At 28.4% G+C, this 20,608-nt stretch overlaps 1 protein-coding gene across 1 annotated transcript; it reads right to left on the bottom strand.

Moving 5' to 3' along the window:
• Positions 1–5,843: 5,843 nt before the first annotated feature.
• On the bottom strand, positions 5,844–10,765 carry LOC114179091 (DUF21 domain-containing protein At2g14520). Its single transcript, XM_028065304.1, has 11 exons — positions 10,389–10,765; positions 9,323–9,399; positions 9,158–9,241; positions 8,868–8,981; positions 8,665–8,751; positions 8,267–8,406; positions 8,088–8,175; positions 6,831–6,904; positions 6,626–6,750; positions 6,269–6,534; positions 5,844–6,171 (listed from the first exon to the last, which is right to left on the bottom strand). The coding sequence occupies exons 1-11, from the start codon at positions 10,564–10,566 to the stop codon at positions 6,127–6,129; spliced, it is 1,278 nt and encodes a 425-aa protein (XP_027921105.1). The 5' UTR covers positions 10,567–10,765; the 3' UTR covers positions 5,844–6,126.
• Positions 10,766–20,608: the final 9,843 nt, after the last annotated feature.

Genomic DNA, 20,608 nt, shown 5'->3' with positions numbered 1-20,608 from the left:
ATTTTTTTGAGTTTTGGCTTAAGATCAAAACCTGGTGTGCTTTTTCTGATTAAACTAATAGGGAATGGGCACGTGAGAAGTGACTCGTAGGAATAGGACTCTTTATATTCTATTGACTGAAATAGTTTTATATAATTATATAAATAATAGACTTGTGTACAAATTATTTATATTTATATTTAAATTTGGACAACTTTAATAAGTTATAATTGCTAAAACATGTCTTTTTATTCTTTTAAAACTTTTAAAACTCGGCTTTCATTTCTCCAACAAATTCTGTTTTTTCTATTATCGTAATTTTAAAATGCTCCAGTTTTCTCTCTTAATTAAATAGTATTTTATGAAATGATTAAACTTGAACTTTTGGATATTTTAAAAATACTAAAACAAATTTTATTCCATTTTAGTTGTATGTCAAATGTCAATTATATAACCAATTTAAATTTATGATAAGTGATTGTAAAATTTAATATGGATGTTGAATTGCAAATGCAAATATATTTTATTTGGAGTTTATAATTTATACGTTGGATTTTTTTCATGTATAATTTTTTAGTTTCATACTAAAATAATTTCTTTGATTTGATTAATTATGTTTTTGTTAACAAACTTATTAACTTGTGGCCTTTCTTACTTGTTATTTTAAGTAACATTAGCTTCTAATATTTGTGTTTAGGTACTTTTAACTTTTAAATTATTCATCAAATCACTTTCATGTTATAATAGAAAAAAAATACAATTTTTATTGAGCGTAACAATGATTTAAAGCAAATAAATTATTATTTGGGTAAAAATTAAATTATTTTTTAATTAACTTATTTATTACAAGAGATGCCAATATAATTTTGTCATATTCCAAATGGAAAAAAACGATATGCAAATAGAGTAATTGGTAAAGGAATTCAATTTATGGATTGTATTTAATATAATCTTAAATGCAATTCGCGATGCATTTAATGCAAAACAATAATAATAATGCATTCTGGATTGGCTAAATGAGATTACAGATAAAATAGAACTTCGGTATTAAAGGAGAAAAAAAATAATATATAAAGGTTACAAAAAATATATATTTATTACAACCCAGTAAATATCTTCTTTCTTTTTTATAAATAGTTTTATCGTTATCTTTATATTTCTTAAACTTGACGAGTCCCATTTTCTATTTATCTTCTTTCGAGAATATAGTCTACAAAGTGATCTGAAACTTTCTTTCTTTATCTATAAACACCTCCGTAAGTAAGGAAAAATTGGTTATAAAAAAAAAAAAAAAAGCTTGTGGGTTACTTTATAAAAGTTAAATAAAGAATATAGCTATAAAAAGATAATTATAGGTTACCTTCAAGTCAAATAAAGAATAAAGAATACTCGTGTTATAATTAAGAGTGATAACTAAAAATACATATATTTTAACAATTATTAAAAGAATATGACTAGTTTTATTAACAATGGAATGTAATGTTATGTTAAGATAAATTTATATAAATTGAATTGCTCAGTCGATTATATATCAACACTAGATAAATTTGTTTAGACTTTGTCGATATTTTCATTGTCGGTCATCATTTGGATTAAGTGTGTCGATTAGTTCTCTTTATCTTGTCGGTATCTGTGCAGTAGTCAAAAACTACTCAAACCAGTGTGAGACTAATGTTGTCCAAAACACGGGAAAATATTGCTTAAAGTGAGTAAACAATATTAATTAGTGACTAGGCTTCTGATACAGTAAAGACTCCTCACCAACTCCCTCTATAAATAGAGGAATAAGTAATGGTTAAAATGTTATATTTTCTTAATGAATTGATTTTTTTAACTCCAATTGTGCCCTTACTAACTTGATCATTGGAGCACCTTTGGCAGGTATTCTTCCCCCTCCGATGTTGACAAGGAACCTATCGAAAAGGCTGAGATTGAGAATTACACACCTAGGACTTTACACTATAAAGTTGAAAAGGTAGTGTCGAGTGGTCTTAAGGATTTTAGGGTCCTGTAAGAACATTTTGGCGTCCAATGTTTGTGTGGAAGACCTAACAAGACCATATGGTGACAATAAGGGACATGGTAGGAGGAAAGGAGGTAGCCCAGTTGGAAATGGGGAACAAAAAACAACCCACCTTGACATGATGCAAGAGATAAAGAAGGAGTTTGAGACGTTGAAGAGGAAGAATGTTAAGGAAATAGAGGCCTTACAGGCAGAGAACGACCACCTTAGAAGAAAAGTCGAGGAGAGCAATATTGTTCATGTCTAAACAAGCAAGGAGTGCAAACCCATTGGGTCCCACTACACCATGCCTCTGACCAAAGTTGAGAGCCACATTCACTTCAGCCTACGATTATCGACATCTAAAGAGACTTGTGGAAGTATTATATGCCGACATCCATTCATCGAAGGTATATTGGATGTCCCTCACCCGGCCGGATGGAAGACACCAACACTAGAAAGATATGATGGTACCATTGACCCGAATGAGCATGTGGATATATATGTAACATAGGTTAGCTTGTACACCTCAAAGGACGTGATACTTTGTCAAGTTTTCCGCACATCGTTGAAGGGAGCAACACCAAGTTGGTTCACACAACTTCCACTGCTTTCCATAGACTTGTTTGACACACTAGTCACCAAATTTGGGGAGCAGTTTGTAACGAGCAAACAACACCACCTAACGTCCATATTTGTAATTAACATAATACAAGAACATATTGAGTTGTTGAGGTTGCTTATGGAAATACTTAGTAAAGTGGCCCTTAATATAAGAGGTCTCAACCCAGATGTAGCCATGCATCATATGGTCACAGCCTTGAGGCTTAGACCTTTCTTAGATCGCTTGTGTAAGAAGTTGACCGCAAACCTAGAAGAGTTATGGCAATGTGCACCTAAATTCATGCAGTTGGATGAATTAAGAGAGCTTTGAAGTTAAGTAAGAAATAAAATACAAACAGAGAAGAAGCCAACAAAAAGAAGTTGTTTGTTAGTCCCTGATTCAAAAAGGCCTCGTGATTTGCCTAAAGGACTAAGATTCTACTCTCGTGAATGTTGACTAGGCGAGGATAATAGAAGAAACCTTAAGTGTCAATCTCCTATCGTTGATGAGACGCACACCAACACCTCCTTATTAGATACTTTTATACTTTCATACATATATACATACATACATACATGCATACATGTGTAGATAAACATTCATAAATGCTAAAATAAAATCTTTTACACATGAATATGATGACCAAACGATGTTAAAACACTAAAATATTTTGAATCAATATCTAAACCACAAAACTATTTTAAATGTAAAATATTACATTTGAATGAATATTTACAACGACTATCTTCTTACATATATGTAAAAGAACATATCTCAATCGAACGAATTATTCGAATATAACAAAAAAAAAATGTGAACATACTATTTATAATATGCTAACATATCATAAAAAACAAAAAGAAACATACAAATTATGATATAATATCTTACGCGACAAGTACAAAAAATATACTATGTGTTCCATAAAAGAACATAAGTAAAGTTATACTATTTAAATAAAGTAATAATTATGAACAACAAAATTGAAGAAAAATAATATCAAAATTTCTTAGCAATATTACGATGAAGATTTCTCTATAACCATTATATAATCGAGCATCTATAAAATCAAGTAGAAGATGAATGCAAAGACATAATTATCAGTACTATGAAAAAGGCCTATAGGTTTACTACATTCTGTGTTCTTAAATTTTGCATAGTTGAAAAGATAAGTCTTACAATATCATTCACGTTGTGAAATTATGCTTCCATAAAAAAGGCATTCATTGTATATTCTTTTGATAAGCTTTATTCCTTAAGTTCATACTCTTAGGAATCCAAGAAAATTTTAGTTCTACATTAAATAAAATTAAAAAAGTTGAGCAACATACAAGAAGAAAAATCCATTAACATAGAAATATACTTTTATATCGGTTAAAACAGGTTTTCTAAAGATTTAAAAGATGATAGGTTGTACTATTAATAATTTAGTAAAATAATGTGAAATAACTCTTCTGTAAAAGAGTTAACGAAGATTGGATGAGAGTAAAAAAAGTCAAACTTCTTGGAGTCCATGAAGTTTGCACAATGTATCACATGGAATGCATCATAATGTGGATGAAGTAGGCAAAGAGGCACTCCCTTGGAATTACGATCAACAACCATTATAATCCAAAGTAAGGTCTTCCTCTAAAGCAATACATACATGAATTGGTTGAAGGAATCCAATTGGAGGCTTAGTATCGGTCTTCACTTACCATACCATATGTTACCAAACCAAGATTCCAACAATCTAATATATAAACAATGACTACTAAACCATCCCTAACTTAAATTTTTGATGATGATAATAAATATAGTTAAGTATTACATTAGTTATTCTGTATCATTATATTAACTCTTTATATATTAGTGTGCGTATATATCTATTAAAAAGAAGAAATAAATATGCAACTGACACAAAACCTTCTAAAATAAAAGATTATATTATGCCTTTAACTATTATATGTTTATATGTGTCTAAAGATTATATACATATAATAATAACATTGATTTAGCTAAAAACAATTTGTTTATATTTATATGTAATGATTTTTTTTTTGTCATGGTTTTTTACGTTCTATTTTAAAAAATTAATGTCAATTAAATGAAACACTTAGTGCAGTATGTCAAAAAGAATATACATATAATCCGGTATATGTGTTGTACATTGTTTTAAATTTTATATAATAGTAAACACGAACTTGAATAAGACAAACTTAACACTAAAATTAAACTAATTAATTTTACAAAATTAGACTGAAAAACAACACTATCATAATTAGAAATGATAGAAGAAGATGGAGTCTCTAGATGAGTAAATGTCCAAACTTATGGTATATTTGATTCAACATTGGACAATTGATATGTGTTTGATTTAACTATGTGTTTGATTTAACGTTGGAGAATTAATTCCAGCTGAATCAATTCCCAAAAGCAGAAACAATAAATAATTAGTTGCAAAACCCAACACGTAATTAATTATTTATGCTGTTGACAGAATACTAATAGCTTCAGACAAAATACCTAAAGCTGCCTAAAAATAACCAATTAATGAATCATGCTTCTCTGCCCATTTCATTGAGCATTCAGGTATTTAACATAATCCTTTCAAACCAATCATTGTTCTTTTCGCAACAGTAGTTAACAAAAAAAGAATATACCAAAATTCCTTGTAATTCGCTTGGACAACTTTTTTTGTAAATACGCATTTCATATAGTTAACAAAGTCCTTAGAGATGGTTGGGTCCTCTAGTAACTGGCGTGGGTCAATTTCTAAATAATGTTTTTGTTTAATATAAAATAAATAAATTATCAGAGTAAGATTATTAAGTAGAAAATGAAAGGAAAATCAAACACGTATTTGTTTGAGAAAAAAATAAGTTGCAAAAAAAAAAAAAACTAAATAGGAATAATAAAAAAGAATAAACAAAGTTCATCATATTTCAAAGTATTTTTCTGTCCTTTTAGACACTCACTCTTAATTTGTGACAGGTAGGCAAGTTTGGTTCGAAACTTTTTCATTCAAGAATTTAATTTAATTATTTTCTTAAAAATAATCAAGCCAGCAAATTGATTGGGTTCATCGCAGACTAGGCTAGCTTGGTCTAAGCTAAGAGATGGTAAGGTCAAATTAAGTATAATGGTGACATTATCCTTATTGTGTACAGTATAAAATGATTGCACAATTTCGCTTTTATGAAATTCATGAGATCCTGTGCATACTAAATGCCAATACTCTTACGTAATACACATGCAACCCATACAAATTGCTATCAATTAATCAAAAAAAGATAGGAAAACACACACTCAAACAAAAACGCACCATGATTTGCTGGCATGCTGCATCGCGATAAAGACGCGCACGCACGCACGTCGCAAAAGGTTCCGTGTATTAACAGCTGTCTGGTCCCAACATTTCGTCCACGATAATGGCTTACACGTTCCAATCACCACTCACTTCTCTATACAGCAGCTCTCACCCTAAACCGAAGTATCTATCTAGTTAAAATTTATTAGATCCAAACAAGAATATGAACATGGTTTTATGGAGAAGCCATTGTCACGAGTCTTCAAAATGATGATCTGTTTCATCAAAGATCTCCTCCTACACAGAAATTTCAACACCAGTAAATAAGTTATTTTCTCTACTATGTTTCATGAGAGAATAAAATTGTTCAGAATTATCATTAGTATTTTAATACCTGTAGAAGCTCTTCAATGACATCTTCCATTGTAATAATTCCAACAGCTTCTTCTTCTTCAGGGAGCTTAGGAAGGGGACTCCCATCTATCTCCAAAATATCAGAGTACATATTTTTTGACCATTTTCTGCTCCGAGAACCACCCCCATTTGACATGTTTGTATTCGGGAAGCTTTTCCACTTATGGAGTGGCACCTTGGATTTCAAAGGTTTCTCTTTGGGAGGCTTTTCACCATCAATATCCACCTTCACATCTCTCACCGAGTCTATTTCAGAGGCGTGAGTGAGGCACACAGCATTTATTAAGAAAGAAAAGTCCAGTTCCAAATTTTTAAACTGTCTATAGCGTGATTTTACCGTTTGCATTATTTTGGGAGGATTGTTGTTTCGTCTTGTCACACCGTCTCACAACAACTGCCATGTGGCTATGGCCCTTCTGGAATTCATTTAAAATGTCATAAAGTGGCATACTTTCTGGAACCCTGTCAATATATGTAAGGTCACGACAATATAAAACCAACGTGTCTTCCTGCATTAAACTGGTAAAACAAAATAAGATTACCTTGGAATCCTGCGTATAGTTACACTCTTCACGGATGCTTCATCTTCTGGATGAACAGTCAATAAATTCTTCACCTAAAAGTAAGCAGCGTGCATTCAGAAAACAAAAGGTTGTATATGTATACAATGGCAAAATTAAAGGATTGAGAAAACATCCATTGAGCAAGCAATAGAAAAATGCATAGAGAATGAAAAAAGATTAAGAATGCAAAGGAATCATAATCTCATCATACAGAGTTTACTGATAAAAAGCAAAGAACAAAATCACAGAAAAAAAATCTCGCAGCAGCAAGAATTCCTATTAACAGAGTAGGAATCATAGACCTCTAATGAATATCAATCCTATTATGGAGATACTCACCACCAATACCACAACTGAGTTATAACTAATTCTAAACTACACAAAAAAGTGACTGAGATCACTGATGTTTTGACCCCCCCGTATGTTTGTGTGTTACAGAATTGTCACCAGATGAACCTCGGGCATTTTGCGTAGTCAGGCTTAAAAAGTGACACATATCCTCTCATTTATTACATCAAATTTAACTTGCAACACTTAAGCTAATAGTTTTCCACCCAATGAAGTACCAAGATTGTTTCATAACCAATATGCAGCAAGCACTAGAACAACTGATAGTTAGCTAACAAGACCAACTCATGAATAACACAAATATCACATGACCTTATGAATGCTACCCTGTGACAGATAAATTAAGTGCTGACTTTGTTTTTGTATCAAGTAAAATCATAAAAGTGTATTTTGTTGCGCATCTCAAATCTCAAATACCCAAACTAAACATGTTTTTCATTCCTCTACTGGCCTTCATTGTCACTGCCATTCATTTTGGACAATTGAACCAATAATGAATCAGATGAACCAAATGTATCTATACAAACAAATTAGATGCTCTGAGGATGCAACATAAGAATATAGGCTAGATTCCCATTTCCAAGGTTACAACAGTCAATTGCAAAATAATTTAGTTCTTATCAAGTAAATGCTGAATATCCAAATGATGGCATTGTGTTTCAAAAGGAGGCTGACCTTCAAGTTCCTCAGCAAAAGGTAAAATTTCAAAAAAAAAGTGATTCGTGAGGATATGTTAGGTTTACAGAGATAGCTTTGATTAAACAGCCAAGAACAATTGACTTTTGTAATAATCCTCTGTATGTGGTTTTAAAGTACTTCATGAAAATTCTAATGAAAAAAAGGATGTTTAACATTATGGTTTAAATAAGAAAAAATAAAACACCTTACCAGTATAAGTCCTATAATGTTTGTAGGCTGCTCATAGAAGACTGGGACTCTGCTATGCCCTTTCTCCAATATTTCATTCATCAGTTCCCTACTTAGTAATAGACATTTAATTATTTGAATAAAGTTTGGGCAAAATACAAAAGCTACCTTTAGTTCATAAATTGCAGAATACACCTTACCTATCAAGCTTCGAATTAATATCAACTGCAAATGTTTCAGCTATAGGAGTCATGGCATCACTCGCTGTCTTCTCGCTGAGTTCAAGTGCCCCAGCAATGATAGTTGTTTCATCATGTGTCAGCTCCCCACCTTTTCCAGCCTAATACAATTCAACCATGAACAACATCAACAAACAGACAAAATGCATGGACGTTAAACTGCAGAATTCCAAATAACCAGAAGAGAAGTAGATAAGTTAGCCTTTGATGACAGTTCACAAAAATTACATAATTTGATTGAAAAAAGAAACGCTAGAGAAGAGAAGCATACTTATGAAACACATAACTCAGGTTCGGCTCAACTACAGAGCAAATTAAAACAAGAACATTAAAGAGGCCTTTACTGCTCTGATACAGACCTCATTACCATGCAAATTTACAAGTGTCTTCAACTCAGCTCTACGGAACAAGGCCTCATGTCTATGGCCCAGCAAAAAGTCCAGCAACTGGAAAACCATATAAATGCACGAAAAGCCAATCAGGAAAGAGAAATAAGGACAGAACAAATTAAATTCGCAGCATGTTTACTCAAATAGAATAACAATTCTGCAAATATTGTCACCTTACTAATTGGAAAGGCAACCGGAAAGCATACACATACAAGCACCCGGACAAAGGGAGCCACTGCTGCACCAATAGCCAAACCATACCGAGAACAAACTGATTGGGGTATAATCTTCACAAGAGTAGACATATATCAGAGCACTTCCACAGATTGAAAGTGAATATGTTCATATCAAATATTAGACAAAAAATATTGACCACACAAGCTAATTTGCAACGTAGATAGGCACTTAATCTGTCACATGCATGTATTGCACTTTAAAACATGTAGTTACAGAACGTTCTTACCTCACCGAACAAAAGAATTAATGTCACCGAAATAAGGATAGCACCCCACGCAGTAACAAGACTATCGAGAAAAATAGGAAGTGCCTGAAAAAACAAGAACAACAACAATTTATAATATGAAATCCTTGTGACAAATATAAAACCAGTATACGACTGCAGTTGTACCTCCATGGCTGCAGCATTGCAAATTAACAGAGTACAAAGCAATAAATGTTGGTTTTTGACAACTGGTAATATCTTCGCTGCAATTACAAAAACAAAACGTCAATTCAAAAAAGTAGAGGATCATTCACTAACTGCACACTTTCCAAAACAGAAAAAAAAAATCAATCAATCGCGTTCTTCCCGTTTCTACCATGCCCAAAGTCTCTTCGTTAATGGAAACATTCAGCTAACAATTTCCTTTTACCCTTGAAATCTAGATAACCTGCCTTATGATTTTATTATTAATATATATTTAGTAATTTTTGTTTTTCACAAGGACTTCAGGATTCATAGAAAAGAAGAAAAGAAAAAATAAATTTCTTCCAAATATAAATAAAAAACAAAAATGTAGAGAAATTATACAAAGAGATTCCTATAAACTAATCTTAACTTACTCATCTCACTTTTAATATTTTTTTTCAGCTGAAATTCCTCGTAAAGAAATTTACGAAATCGGACCTCAGTCAAAAACTCCCAAATTAGGTTTTGAAAAACAGACACCGTGGTTTCAGCTGCAATTTGACAATTTCCGCAACTGGAACGCCACGGTAATGGTAGCATTTCTACGCAGTTTCTACAGTATCAAGAACCACGCGAAGGAAACCACGACAAGTTTTTAAAACCACGCTCCCAAATATCTCTGGAACGGGATTTTAATCAACAACTGCACTTACTTTCTTTACTTTCTCGTTTACAATTGCAACTCATGCACCAAATGAACCATTACAGGGAGTTAGTTACCTAGACAGGTAATTTTCAATTGTAAACAAATTCATCTCAAATCTCAAAAAAAAAAAAAAAAAAAAAAACTGGAAACAAGTGCTTCTGTTTTTTTTTTTTTTTTATTACAAATAATAGAAAGTTTCCGTAAACAAAATCTGATGCAAATTTATTTCTGTGCGATTCCTGAAACAAACTTACAGACTCAGTGGAAATGTTTTTGAGCTCGAAAAACACGAGTGCGATGATTAGTGAAATCAGGAAAGAAGAGAGAAATGAAGAAATTAGTTTGCAATATGATACATACCAGCGTGCTTACGATCTTGAGGAGTACCAGACTTAGCGAGGACCTCCAGATCAACAAGGCTGAGGGACATGAGGCCCAACGTGAGGCCAGACATGAGGCCCGCGAACAACACGAGCAGCACGATCAGGAGTATGTGAACGAAGAACTGCGTTGTGCAGCATGTGTACTCCACCGCCATTCACCCCCTTCTCTCTCTCTTTCTCTCTCCCTCTCTCTCTTAGACTTGTTGGTTGAGTATTATGAACAGTCAGAGAAAGCACGTTATCCACCAGAGCTCCACCATCTCCATTGCTTCGGTAGATGATAAACCAAGAAGCACGTGCAGGTGTGGTGTGAATTTAAAGATGAACAAACGGTGGATTTACCTTTTTCTTTAATTAAACCTTAATGCTTCAAAATTATTTCAATTAAAATACTTAATTTAAATATTTTTTTATTCTGTGTATGTATATAATAATCAGTAACTAAAACTTATTTAATCAATCCAGTATTTGATACTATTTATTTATCTTGCTTCAAATTTGGGAAGGGGAAAAAGTGGTGCACAGAAAGAGAATAGATTAGGAGGAGAAGTTGGGACGGACCCTTAAGTGAGAATGGCAGTTGAGTTATAGTACGTCCAAAAACCCATGACAGCATCGCAAATCTTGAGGCTTTACATTTTAAAATGTTTTTTAATTTCATTACTCTTTATTCATAAAACTTGTTTAATTATTTTAACTGGCGTAAAGAGAGGCTAATGTCAAAAATATTTCTATATGAATAAAATATGATACAATGGTAGGAGATGAATATTGTAAATGAATACTCGTGAGTAATCACAGATAATTTGTATATCTGCATGTTAATAGAGCGGATATGAGTATCATAGTATCAGTACTCATTATACTTTAATTTAAATTAAAAAAATTATTAAAATATTCACACATTGATTTTGAATATGTTATTTTTTATCAAAATTAGTTTTAAAAAATTTACATTTCTTTGTAAACTATCATTCAACAATGTTCAAGTAGGTTAATTAGACTTTGTTTGAAATTTATGAATGTTATGTATTGTATTTTATTTGAATTTACGATTAAAATATGATTATAAATATTTTTTTTAAATACCCACAAGTACTCGTAAATATATGTGAATATTAAAATAATATGCAGGTATCCGCATAACGGATGTCTGCACGGATATGGGGACACTTACAGGACGAATGTTTATCCAAGAGGGATGGGGGGAGCTACTACTCGTACCTTGTCCGTTCTATTGACATCTTTAACTATACTGCATGTGTACGCATCTTTTAAATATTCATGATATTATATTAATAGGAAATGATATTGTAATGTTAGGTTAATACACAAAATAAATTTATATTTATTAAAAATAAAGTAAAATGAATGGAGAAAAAAATGAAAAATAATTGTTAATGAATAGAAAAGTTTTATAAAAAACATGTGAAAGTAATACTTAATTTTTAAAAAATTAATAAATAATTATATTATAAAAGATAAAATTAGAATTATAAAACATGAACACAAACGAAAGAAATCATCTTTATATATAGTTATAGACGAACCTTTTTTAAATTTATTCTTTAAAATTAATACAAGTAAGAATTTGATCAATGAATTAAAAGTGATTTTTTCCTTATTTTATGAATTTTGATTTTTAAGATATTTGTTGGCAAATTTTATTTACTCATCATTTTAGATTCAATCATTATTGAGAGGTAAATTTATCCTCTAATATACTCTTTTTTTATAAGGCCAAAATGATTTTTATATGATCATAGATTTTCCATTGAATAATTTTAGTATTTTGATGTTTTGGTCTCTAAATCTCGTCTCAAAGGTGAGAGTATTTGTAAAAATATTTTTACACTTAAATCAATATATACCGATAATAATAGTTATAGAATAAATAATAGTATCATGTCTAGTACTTTAGAGATAATTGTCTGTTTACTTGAATGGTACTTAATTACGGTCCATGTCATCTTTAATCTTAGTTTAGTTTTTATTTAGTCGCGATGATTAATTTTAGATGTTTAATGTCATTTGATTTGATTGGTTATGTAAACATTGTGTTGTGATGTTCTTGCTTTCTCCTATTACTTGATGATAAAATTAGTATTTTTTTTGTATTATCTTGTACTATTAAATTTTGTCTGATATTTCTCAGCAAGACTAATACTTGTCGATTTGTTATTTTTCAACAAAATAATACTTATCAATAATATTTGTACTTCTTGACAAAAATGGATACTTATTAACCTTAACTTTGTATCTTTTGACAAAACCGATATGTTTTTATGTTTTTACTTTATTAATTCATTTAACATTAGACCTAAATCTTCTCTATTTATAAACTTGTATTACAATATTGTTACACATTTCGTATAAACTTTTCATTTTTACAAATTTTATAGAATTATAATATGTAAAAAAATAGTTTTTTTTTTTGCTTTCAACGCAATGTGGTTTCGTTCTTATTTTCTATTTTTAGGATAAAATAAAATTTTATTTTCTAAATTTGTAGATAAGTTTGTTTTTAAAACGAATATTTTATTGATTTTAGTCCTTGAGATTTTTCCATAAATATTTTCCGGTTTTGTTATTAGAGTTCGGTATCAAGTGATGGTATGAAAATTACATTGACGTTAAGTGTGAATTTGTAAATTTTAAATAAATTATGCCTTCAATCTTTTATCCTTTTAAGAAGTTCACTTTCAATCTCTCGATATTGATTTATTGATATAAGTTTATCAATCATTCTTTTAATAGTTTTAGTTTCTGAAAAATATTTTTTTATGAATTTAAGTTCATAATGTCCGTATATAAATAACTGTTTTTAGCTCATTCTATTATAAACATAAGACAGACTTAAATATCTTTTTAGTCTTAATTTTCGTAGTGTTTATTGTGGATAGTCCTCATTTTGACAGGATATTTGAAATGGTTCTCATGTTTAAAATGGTCATCATTTTTGTAATTCGTGTTTTATTTGATCATTTTCTATAACACCGTTTAAATCATTAACGGAGCATTGTACATGTGGCACGGTTTGTATTAGGGTGTGTTACGTGTACTATATAGGTGACTAATTAATGTTAATTTTCCAATTTAGGAGAAATTTTGCAATTAGGGAAATTTTTTCATCTTCGTTTTTCTTGAGCTCGAATTTGCAGAGGAAACAGCTAATACTTGCCATTTCATTATTGGATTGCAGTTGCGCTCTTCATTTCAATTTTCCAGTTAATCATCATCAACGAGGTAAGTGGGTTTAGGATTTTCTGGGTTGTGTTTGCTCGTGGGTTAGGATTTTAGTAATTCTATTTTGGGGTTTGTTTGTCTTTCAATTGTTGTGATGTTCTACATGGTTTCTAAATTATTACCTGCTAAGACTGTACCAGATGCCCAAAATGCTGAGAATGCACCAATTACTGAAACTGTTGAGAATGCACCAACTGCTGAAACTCAAACAACTCAACCACCAAGGAATGAAGTGGAGAGTCAAGCAACACCACTACCAACACTAGAAGAACCATCTTAGTAGTTTAGGATGAAATTACAAATTAGGAGGAGGCCATGATAGCAGCTACAAACGTCTTAGTTATTTTTTGGAATTTTTGATGTAGAATTCATTATTGATGTACTGCATTTTGACTTTCCTTAAAGTTTGTTCAATTTCACTTTTGTCAAACATTGATGTACTGCATTTTGATGAGGATGAATTAACGTTATAAATTTAACTTCTTTCAGACTTAGATCAATTTAATTTTTCCCAAGCGTAGATCAATATCAATTACTTCAATGCTCAGATTAAGATATCATTTTGAACATGTTGGGACTAATATCAACACAATCAAACTAATTCATTTTTTCATTTAACAATAGTACAAAACATATTGGACTTTAAAAGATTACACACAATAACAGTACAAATAATACAATAACAATACAAGTGAACCCTACTACTAATTGCAGCCTCTTCTCAGCAACCTTCCATGACTTCTCCAAATCATTAATCTGCCTCATTTGTGTCATGATGATGACATCCTTTTCATCAACACCACCATTTGAAAAAGTTGTAACCCACCACATTATTAGAACCACCACTCTGTAAATACAACACGGTTGCCTCCAACGATTACAACTAGAGATAAAGGAAGAAGATTGAGACCTAACATACCTATATAATGGGATTGCAGGAAGAAGAAGATTGCAACAACACCAATTGGAAATGGAGGAACAAGATTGTCAAAACTCACCAACTGCCCAAACATTCCTTACCAAAACCTTAACTCACTTATTTATCCCCAAATATCTAATTAGCACACTTGTACGGTACACGTAACACACCCTAATACAAACCGTGCCACATGTACAATGTTCCGTTAATAATTTAAACGGCGTTACAGAAAAGGACCAAATAAAACACGAATCGCGAAAATGAGGATCATTTTAAACATTTGGTAAAAATGAGGATCATTTTAGACATTTTGTCAAAATGAGGATCATCTGCAACAAACATTACAAAAATAGAATAAAAAAGTATTTAAGCCTAAACATAATTAAACGAAATACTGTAATCACACGACTTGACATGTAAACTACTAATTATAATCATATGATTAAATATTGTTAATAAAAAATATTTTTTTACAATTTCAAGGCATTTTAACTTTTATAGCAATATAAAATTACCAAAAATAAATAAACGTTTCAATCTCTCTTTCTTACCATAATTTTGAGATTTTGTTAACATAAGGCAAAGGAATAAATGAGACCATTATATTTAAATATTTTAAAATACAAATGTACATATAAATATTTTTTTATTAAAAATTGGTTTATTTATACATTAAACCTATTTTAAAAAGTATATTAAAATTTTAAATCAATTACCCTTATATTATAATGTAGCATTCAAATACATTTAACATATTCTTGTTCACATTCCTAAAAAGTAAATAAATGAGTACAGAACATGCCACTTTCTTTTCTACTTTTTGTTTACTTACTATGCTAAAGTATTAATTTATGTTGTTATTTTTTTCTCTTGTTTATTATTGACAAAGTATAATTTCATACTAAAATTTATGTATATTTTTATTCTATTAATATGTTAAATTTTAGTTTTATTTTTATAATATATAAAAATAATGACATAAATACAAACAGACAATGTAAATTAAATAAATACAATGTATTTTTGTGAAATATTTACTCGTAATTTTCATTAAAAAATTAATTCCCACCACTATTTAAAAATATATTGATGTTTTATTTATTAATATTTTAGATTTAGTTGTAATATTTGATATTCTTTTTTTATTTTAATATTTATGTAAAAGAAAAATATTTGAATAGTGACATTTCATATTTTGGTTCTTACACGTTTACATATATTTTGTTTTGATCCTTACACAAAAGATTATGTGTAGTGTTTTGCTTCTTATACTTCTTAATACAGCTTCTTTTTTTCATTTTGATTTTTATATAAAAACATATTATACTATTTATTTTTTTCGCGAGATTGAACTGAAAGTTTTCTAATGTAAGGATTAAAATATAAATCAGTTTGAGATGTACAGACTAAAGTTTTAATCTAATTTAATAATACGCTTAAAATGAAAACATTAAGAAAATAATATATCTATAAATTTCAAACCAGGTTTCCAATGCGTTCGAGTAGAAAGAAGTTGAATCAATTTCTTCTATAAAACCTTGTTGTTAATAAAATTAATAAATATTCCATACTGATATATGGTGAGTGACAAAATTGCATCCAAGTGTATACAATTTTTTTTTTTTAAATGTATTATCTGTTTCTTGAGATCGTAATAAAAGTACATTACATGTTGCAATTATATAGTATAATTAGTTACGTTATATTCTATATATTATTCTAATATTCATAAGAATATTCGAAAAATTCAACAGTTAAACTCTGATTTGCAAATCTTTTGGTGGAGTAAAGACAAAATGGAAAACATGACATCCATCTATAAGTTAGTGGGTGTTAATTAACCTTTAATCACGCATAATTTAAATTATTATACGTCATGTAACTTTTTTTTATGATGAGTATATTTATATTTTTAAGCTGAAAAATATATTTATATTTTAAGATATCAATTTTTTATGTAACACATATGTAATATTTAATATTTATAATAGAATATGTAATATTTAATATTTATAATAGAAGATTTTGTAGACACATATGTAATTACATATATAATTGGTGGGTCAGATAATTAATTGAAAGATACAATATTAATAAAAGATGATTCTTTTTTTCTTATATAATATTCAATTTAATTATTTTTACTTATGGTGAAACTTACATCCATTTGAATTTTTAAAAATATTTTCCTTAAGAGTGAATTTCTCTTACATCGATATACTTTTCTTTAGGGATGAATAGTATTGGAGGTTAGAAGATGAGTTGTTCCCAAACTTTTATAATTTTATAAATGGGTAGTGAGAATTTATGAAAATTAAAAGCACTAAATTTTTAACTAACATATCATTTAAGTTAATAAATAATAAAACATAAAATTAAGTATAAAAAAATATAAATAACTTATTAAAATATTTTTTTTATATTTTTTAACTAATATGTGTTTTTTAATAATCTGATTGTCGTATATTTTCCTTTTAATATCTATAAAACTTATTAATATTTTTTAAATAGGTATACTTGTGTGAATAATAAAGAAATATATAAATATTTTTTAGAAATATTGAAAGAAGAATTATACGTGAAAATAAAAACAATAAAAACAATTAAATAATAAATGATTTCACAAAATTGACATCGTTTCTAACATAAATATCTTAAGATAATAAGATCATGATACTTAAATTTTTTATTTTTATTCAAAATAGAAATTAAAAATTATATTCACACTTAAATTTTCCACCAATAATTACTTTACATTTTATTTTACTTTTTGAGATGGAAAAGCTTGTAAATTTTTTTAAAATAGCTCATTAGCGTTTTTAACCCACCATTGTTAGGTCATATCGACAACTATTGGATACTTGTTCATAATAAAGTTAGGTAAGTTATTTGTGGTCATAGATTTTTCGAAATTGTATTATTAATCTGTAGGTGAGTGTCAATGCTTTACTTTACGGAGACGAATTTAAAACATCAATAGTAGCTTAAGTTAGTTTTTTTTTTTTTTTTTTTTTTTTTTTTGTTTCTGTTAATCTCAACTGTATAGGTCTTATAAGATTACACAGACTTCAATAAGTTTTACAAAAAAAAAAAATATTATAATGTCAAAATTATTAAAGCAATAGTTTAACTTAATTTTTTGTGTCCTCTAGTTGACTTGCATGTTAACATTTATAATATTTTTTCCATTAATATCTTTTCTTCCATGAAAAAAAAAGTGTTATGCGAAATTCAGTTGTTTAGCATGGAATATTAGCATCAAAGGTCTTTCTGATCATCATTGGAGAACACATCTCCAAATTCAATCCCACTCAAATAAATTAGGTTAATTTTTTTAATTGAGTTAAATTTGACCAATCTTATACAAGTGAGTAACGAGTTTTATATGGTGGACTCAATACTTAATTTATTTTTATAAAAATTATTAAACAATGATAATATAATTATTGTTCAATTTGCTTCATCATTCACTTAATGTTGTGTATTTTAAAAATATTAAATTATGTTATTTTTTTTAAGTATTAAATAATATAGTCTATAATTAAAAATACTCTAAAAAGCTAATAAAATAATGTTTTGAAATTAAAAAATTTAGGAAAAAAAATTCAAAACCAATGATACAATAAATCCAACACAATCCAACCTAATTAAGAATAAATTGGGTTAAATTAAAATTACTAAAAAAAAATTAAAAGTCTTATCTAACCTAATCCAAAATTCTTTTATGTGTATCGAATAATGAATTTATTTCAACCTAACTCAATGTTGTTCTCTATATTTGGAGTTCAGTGCATAAATAAAAATGCATATATGTTAAATACTCAATTTTTTTTCCTACTCCTTAAACACGATTATTTCTTAAAAAGAAATAATTGTAATATCATCAAAATAAAAAAATTTGTTAGAGTACGTTTAATACAGAGTGTTAAACTCCTTAATTAAAAAAAAAAGGTAATCTTGTCTTATAAGATATTGCAGAGTTGATGAAAAAAATAAAATATTGAGGTATGAAATTGTGCCCCTATTCTTTGAACTAGGAGTTTGCTTGATGAACAATTTTGTTTTCACGAGGGTTAGTTGACCTACTTGAATAGTCCCTTTTTTTTTTTTCACACCATTTCAGTTTTGAAACATGCAATCTAGCTTTAACCCGTTAATGTTACCGAAAAACCGACATCACGGGACAGGTTTGAATTTGTCGTTTTTGTTTTTATTTTTATTTTTATTACTAAAAGTTAAGGAAAACTAACATTTGGGAAAATGGATCTTTCAATTTACTTTTCTCTTCCTTTTCTATAAAATTTTATATTCAATCTTTATTTCTTTTAGTATATGATCGTATCTTATAGTAATTAAGAAGTTAAGAAACATTTTTATAACTTTAAATAGAGAACATTTTTATTTATTCTATAATTCTTTTCTCCTTTTACTTTTTGTATAACTTTGTCATGTGAAAAAGATTTAAGTCATGATATATTGGATTGAATAGAACTTGGGTGGTTTTGTCAAGATGAGTGTCCATATGATAAGTGTAGAATATGAGTCTAATTTAATGCATGAGTCTTTTGAAAATAATGATACAGTATTTGATATGTATGTTAAATTGTTGAAATGATTGCATGATTGTATGTTATCACATCTTCTAAATATATTAGTTTACTTTAATATGTGGTTGTTGTTTTCTAATTGCTATAATCGTCCGATACATGAGAGTAGAAAATAATAGATATAGAAGATTTTAGCACCAAAACAACCGAAAGGGTTTTGGAGTTATACAAATGATTTTGTATATATATATATATATATATATATATATATATATATATATATATATATATATATATATATATATATATATATATATATATATATATATATATATATATATATATATATATATATATATATATATGTGTGTGTGTGTGTGTGTGTGTGTGTGTGTGTGTGGAGAGAGTTTATATTCCTTAAATGATAATGCATGTTTTATTTTCAAAACCTTCTTTCATTGGAATGGATGACTGTAAAGTAATCTTATACATATTTATATTATCTTTTAATGATAATGTTTAGATGCATGGTTTAGAGATAATGTAATTCCTAAAAATGGTTTGCTACAATATGTACTAGTTTAAATATGTTTTAGTTCTTTAATTTTGATCAAAAATTAGAATTAGTCTTTTTTGAAATTTTAGATTAATTTAGTTTTTTATCTTTACAAAGGTGTGAATTTAGTCATTTTAACATTTTTTTTTTAAAGTTTATTTGATGTTTCAAACACATTCCTCATCTAACATTGAAGTGAAGATGTGTCAAACTATGTAAGTAACACAAATATTGTCATGAAACACATTTGAAACGTCATATAAACTAAATAAAATTTGGTTAAAATGACTAAATTGACACATTTTTAAAATTGGAAGACTAAATTAAACTAATTTTAGTTTTCATTAAAAGTTAAGGAACCAAAAACATATTTAACTTGGAAACAATGTCATGTGTTTATTAATTATTAGTTAATTTTAAAAATATAACATTATACTTAAATATGATAAGCGATTTGTTTTTTTTTTATTTGCTTGAGAAATCCATACCAAATCAATGAGTTGAAAAGAAAATCTAAAAAAACCTAAAACAGAAAATTCAATTGAATCTATTTTCAGTTTTTTTATATCAGTTTCCAACTAATTTGTTTGGATTTATTTTTTTAAACACCATATTTAATATCACTTTTAGTTTAGCGTTTGTCACATATTTTAATACAGAATAATTTAATGTATGAATTGGTTCTGTCAGTGTCAGATGTTATCTACTAACAAGCAGGTATACAACTATATATATATATATATATATATATATATATATATATATATATATATATATATATATATATATATATATGTTGTAGTGTGAATCTATAAAACTATATTTTATTTTTATTGAAATTGATTAATAGGTTTTGTGTGTGTGGATAGCTGAATTGCAAATAATGACAGTTTTAGCATCACCCTTTTGTTAAAAAAATAAAATAAAAA

Source organism: Vigna unguiculata, chromosome 3 (genome assembly GCF_004118075.2).
Source record: "Vigna unguiculata cultivar IT97K-499-35 chromosome 3, ASM411807v1, whole genome shotgun sequence".
Lineage (NCBI taxonomy): Eukaryota > Viridiplantae > Streptophyta > Magnoliopsida > Fabales > Fabaceae > Vigna > Vigna unguiculata.
Note: the sequence above shows the minus strand (reverse complement) of the source record. Positions and strands in the feature narration are given on the sequence as shown.

What these genes read in the sequence shown, in the direction of transcription:
- LOC114179091 (XM_028065304.1), bottom strand. Translation starts at nt 10,566, where the DNA reads ATGGCGGTGGAGTACACATGCTGCACAACGCAGTTCTTCGTTCACATA. An exon ending in ATTAATTCGAAGCTTGATAG is followed by an intron (nt 8,176 to 8,266) that starts GTAAGGTGTATT and finishes ATTACTAAGTAG; the next exon opens with GGAACTGATGAATGAAATAT. An exon ending in TCATTGAAGAGCTTCTACAG is followed by an intron (nt 6,172 to 6,268) that starts GTATTAAAATAC and finishes ATTTCTGTGTAG; the next exon opens with GAGGAGATCTTTGATGAAAC.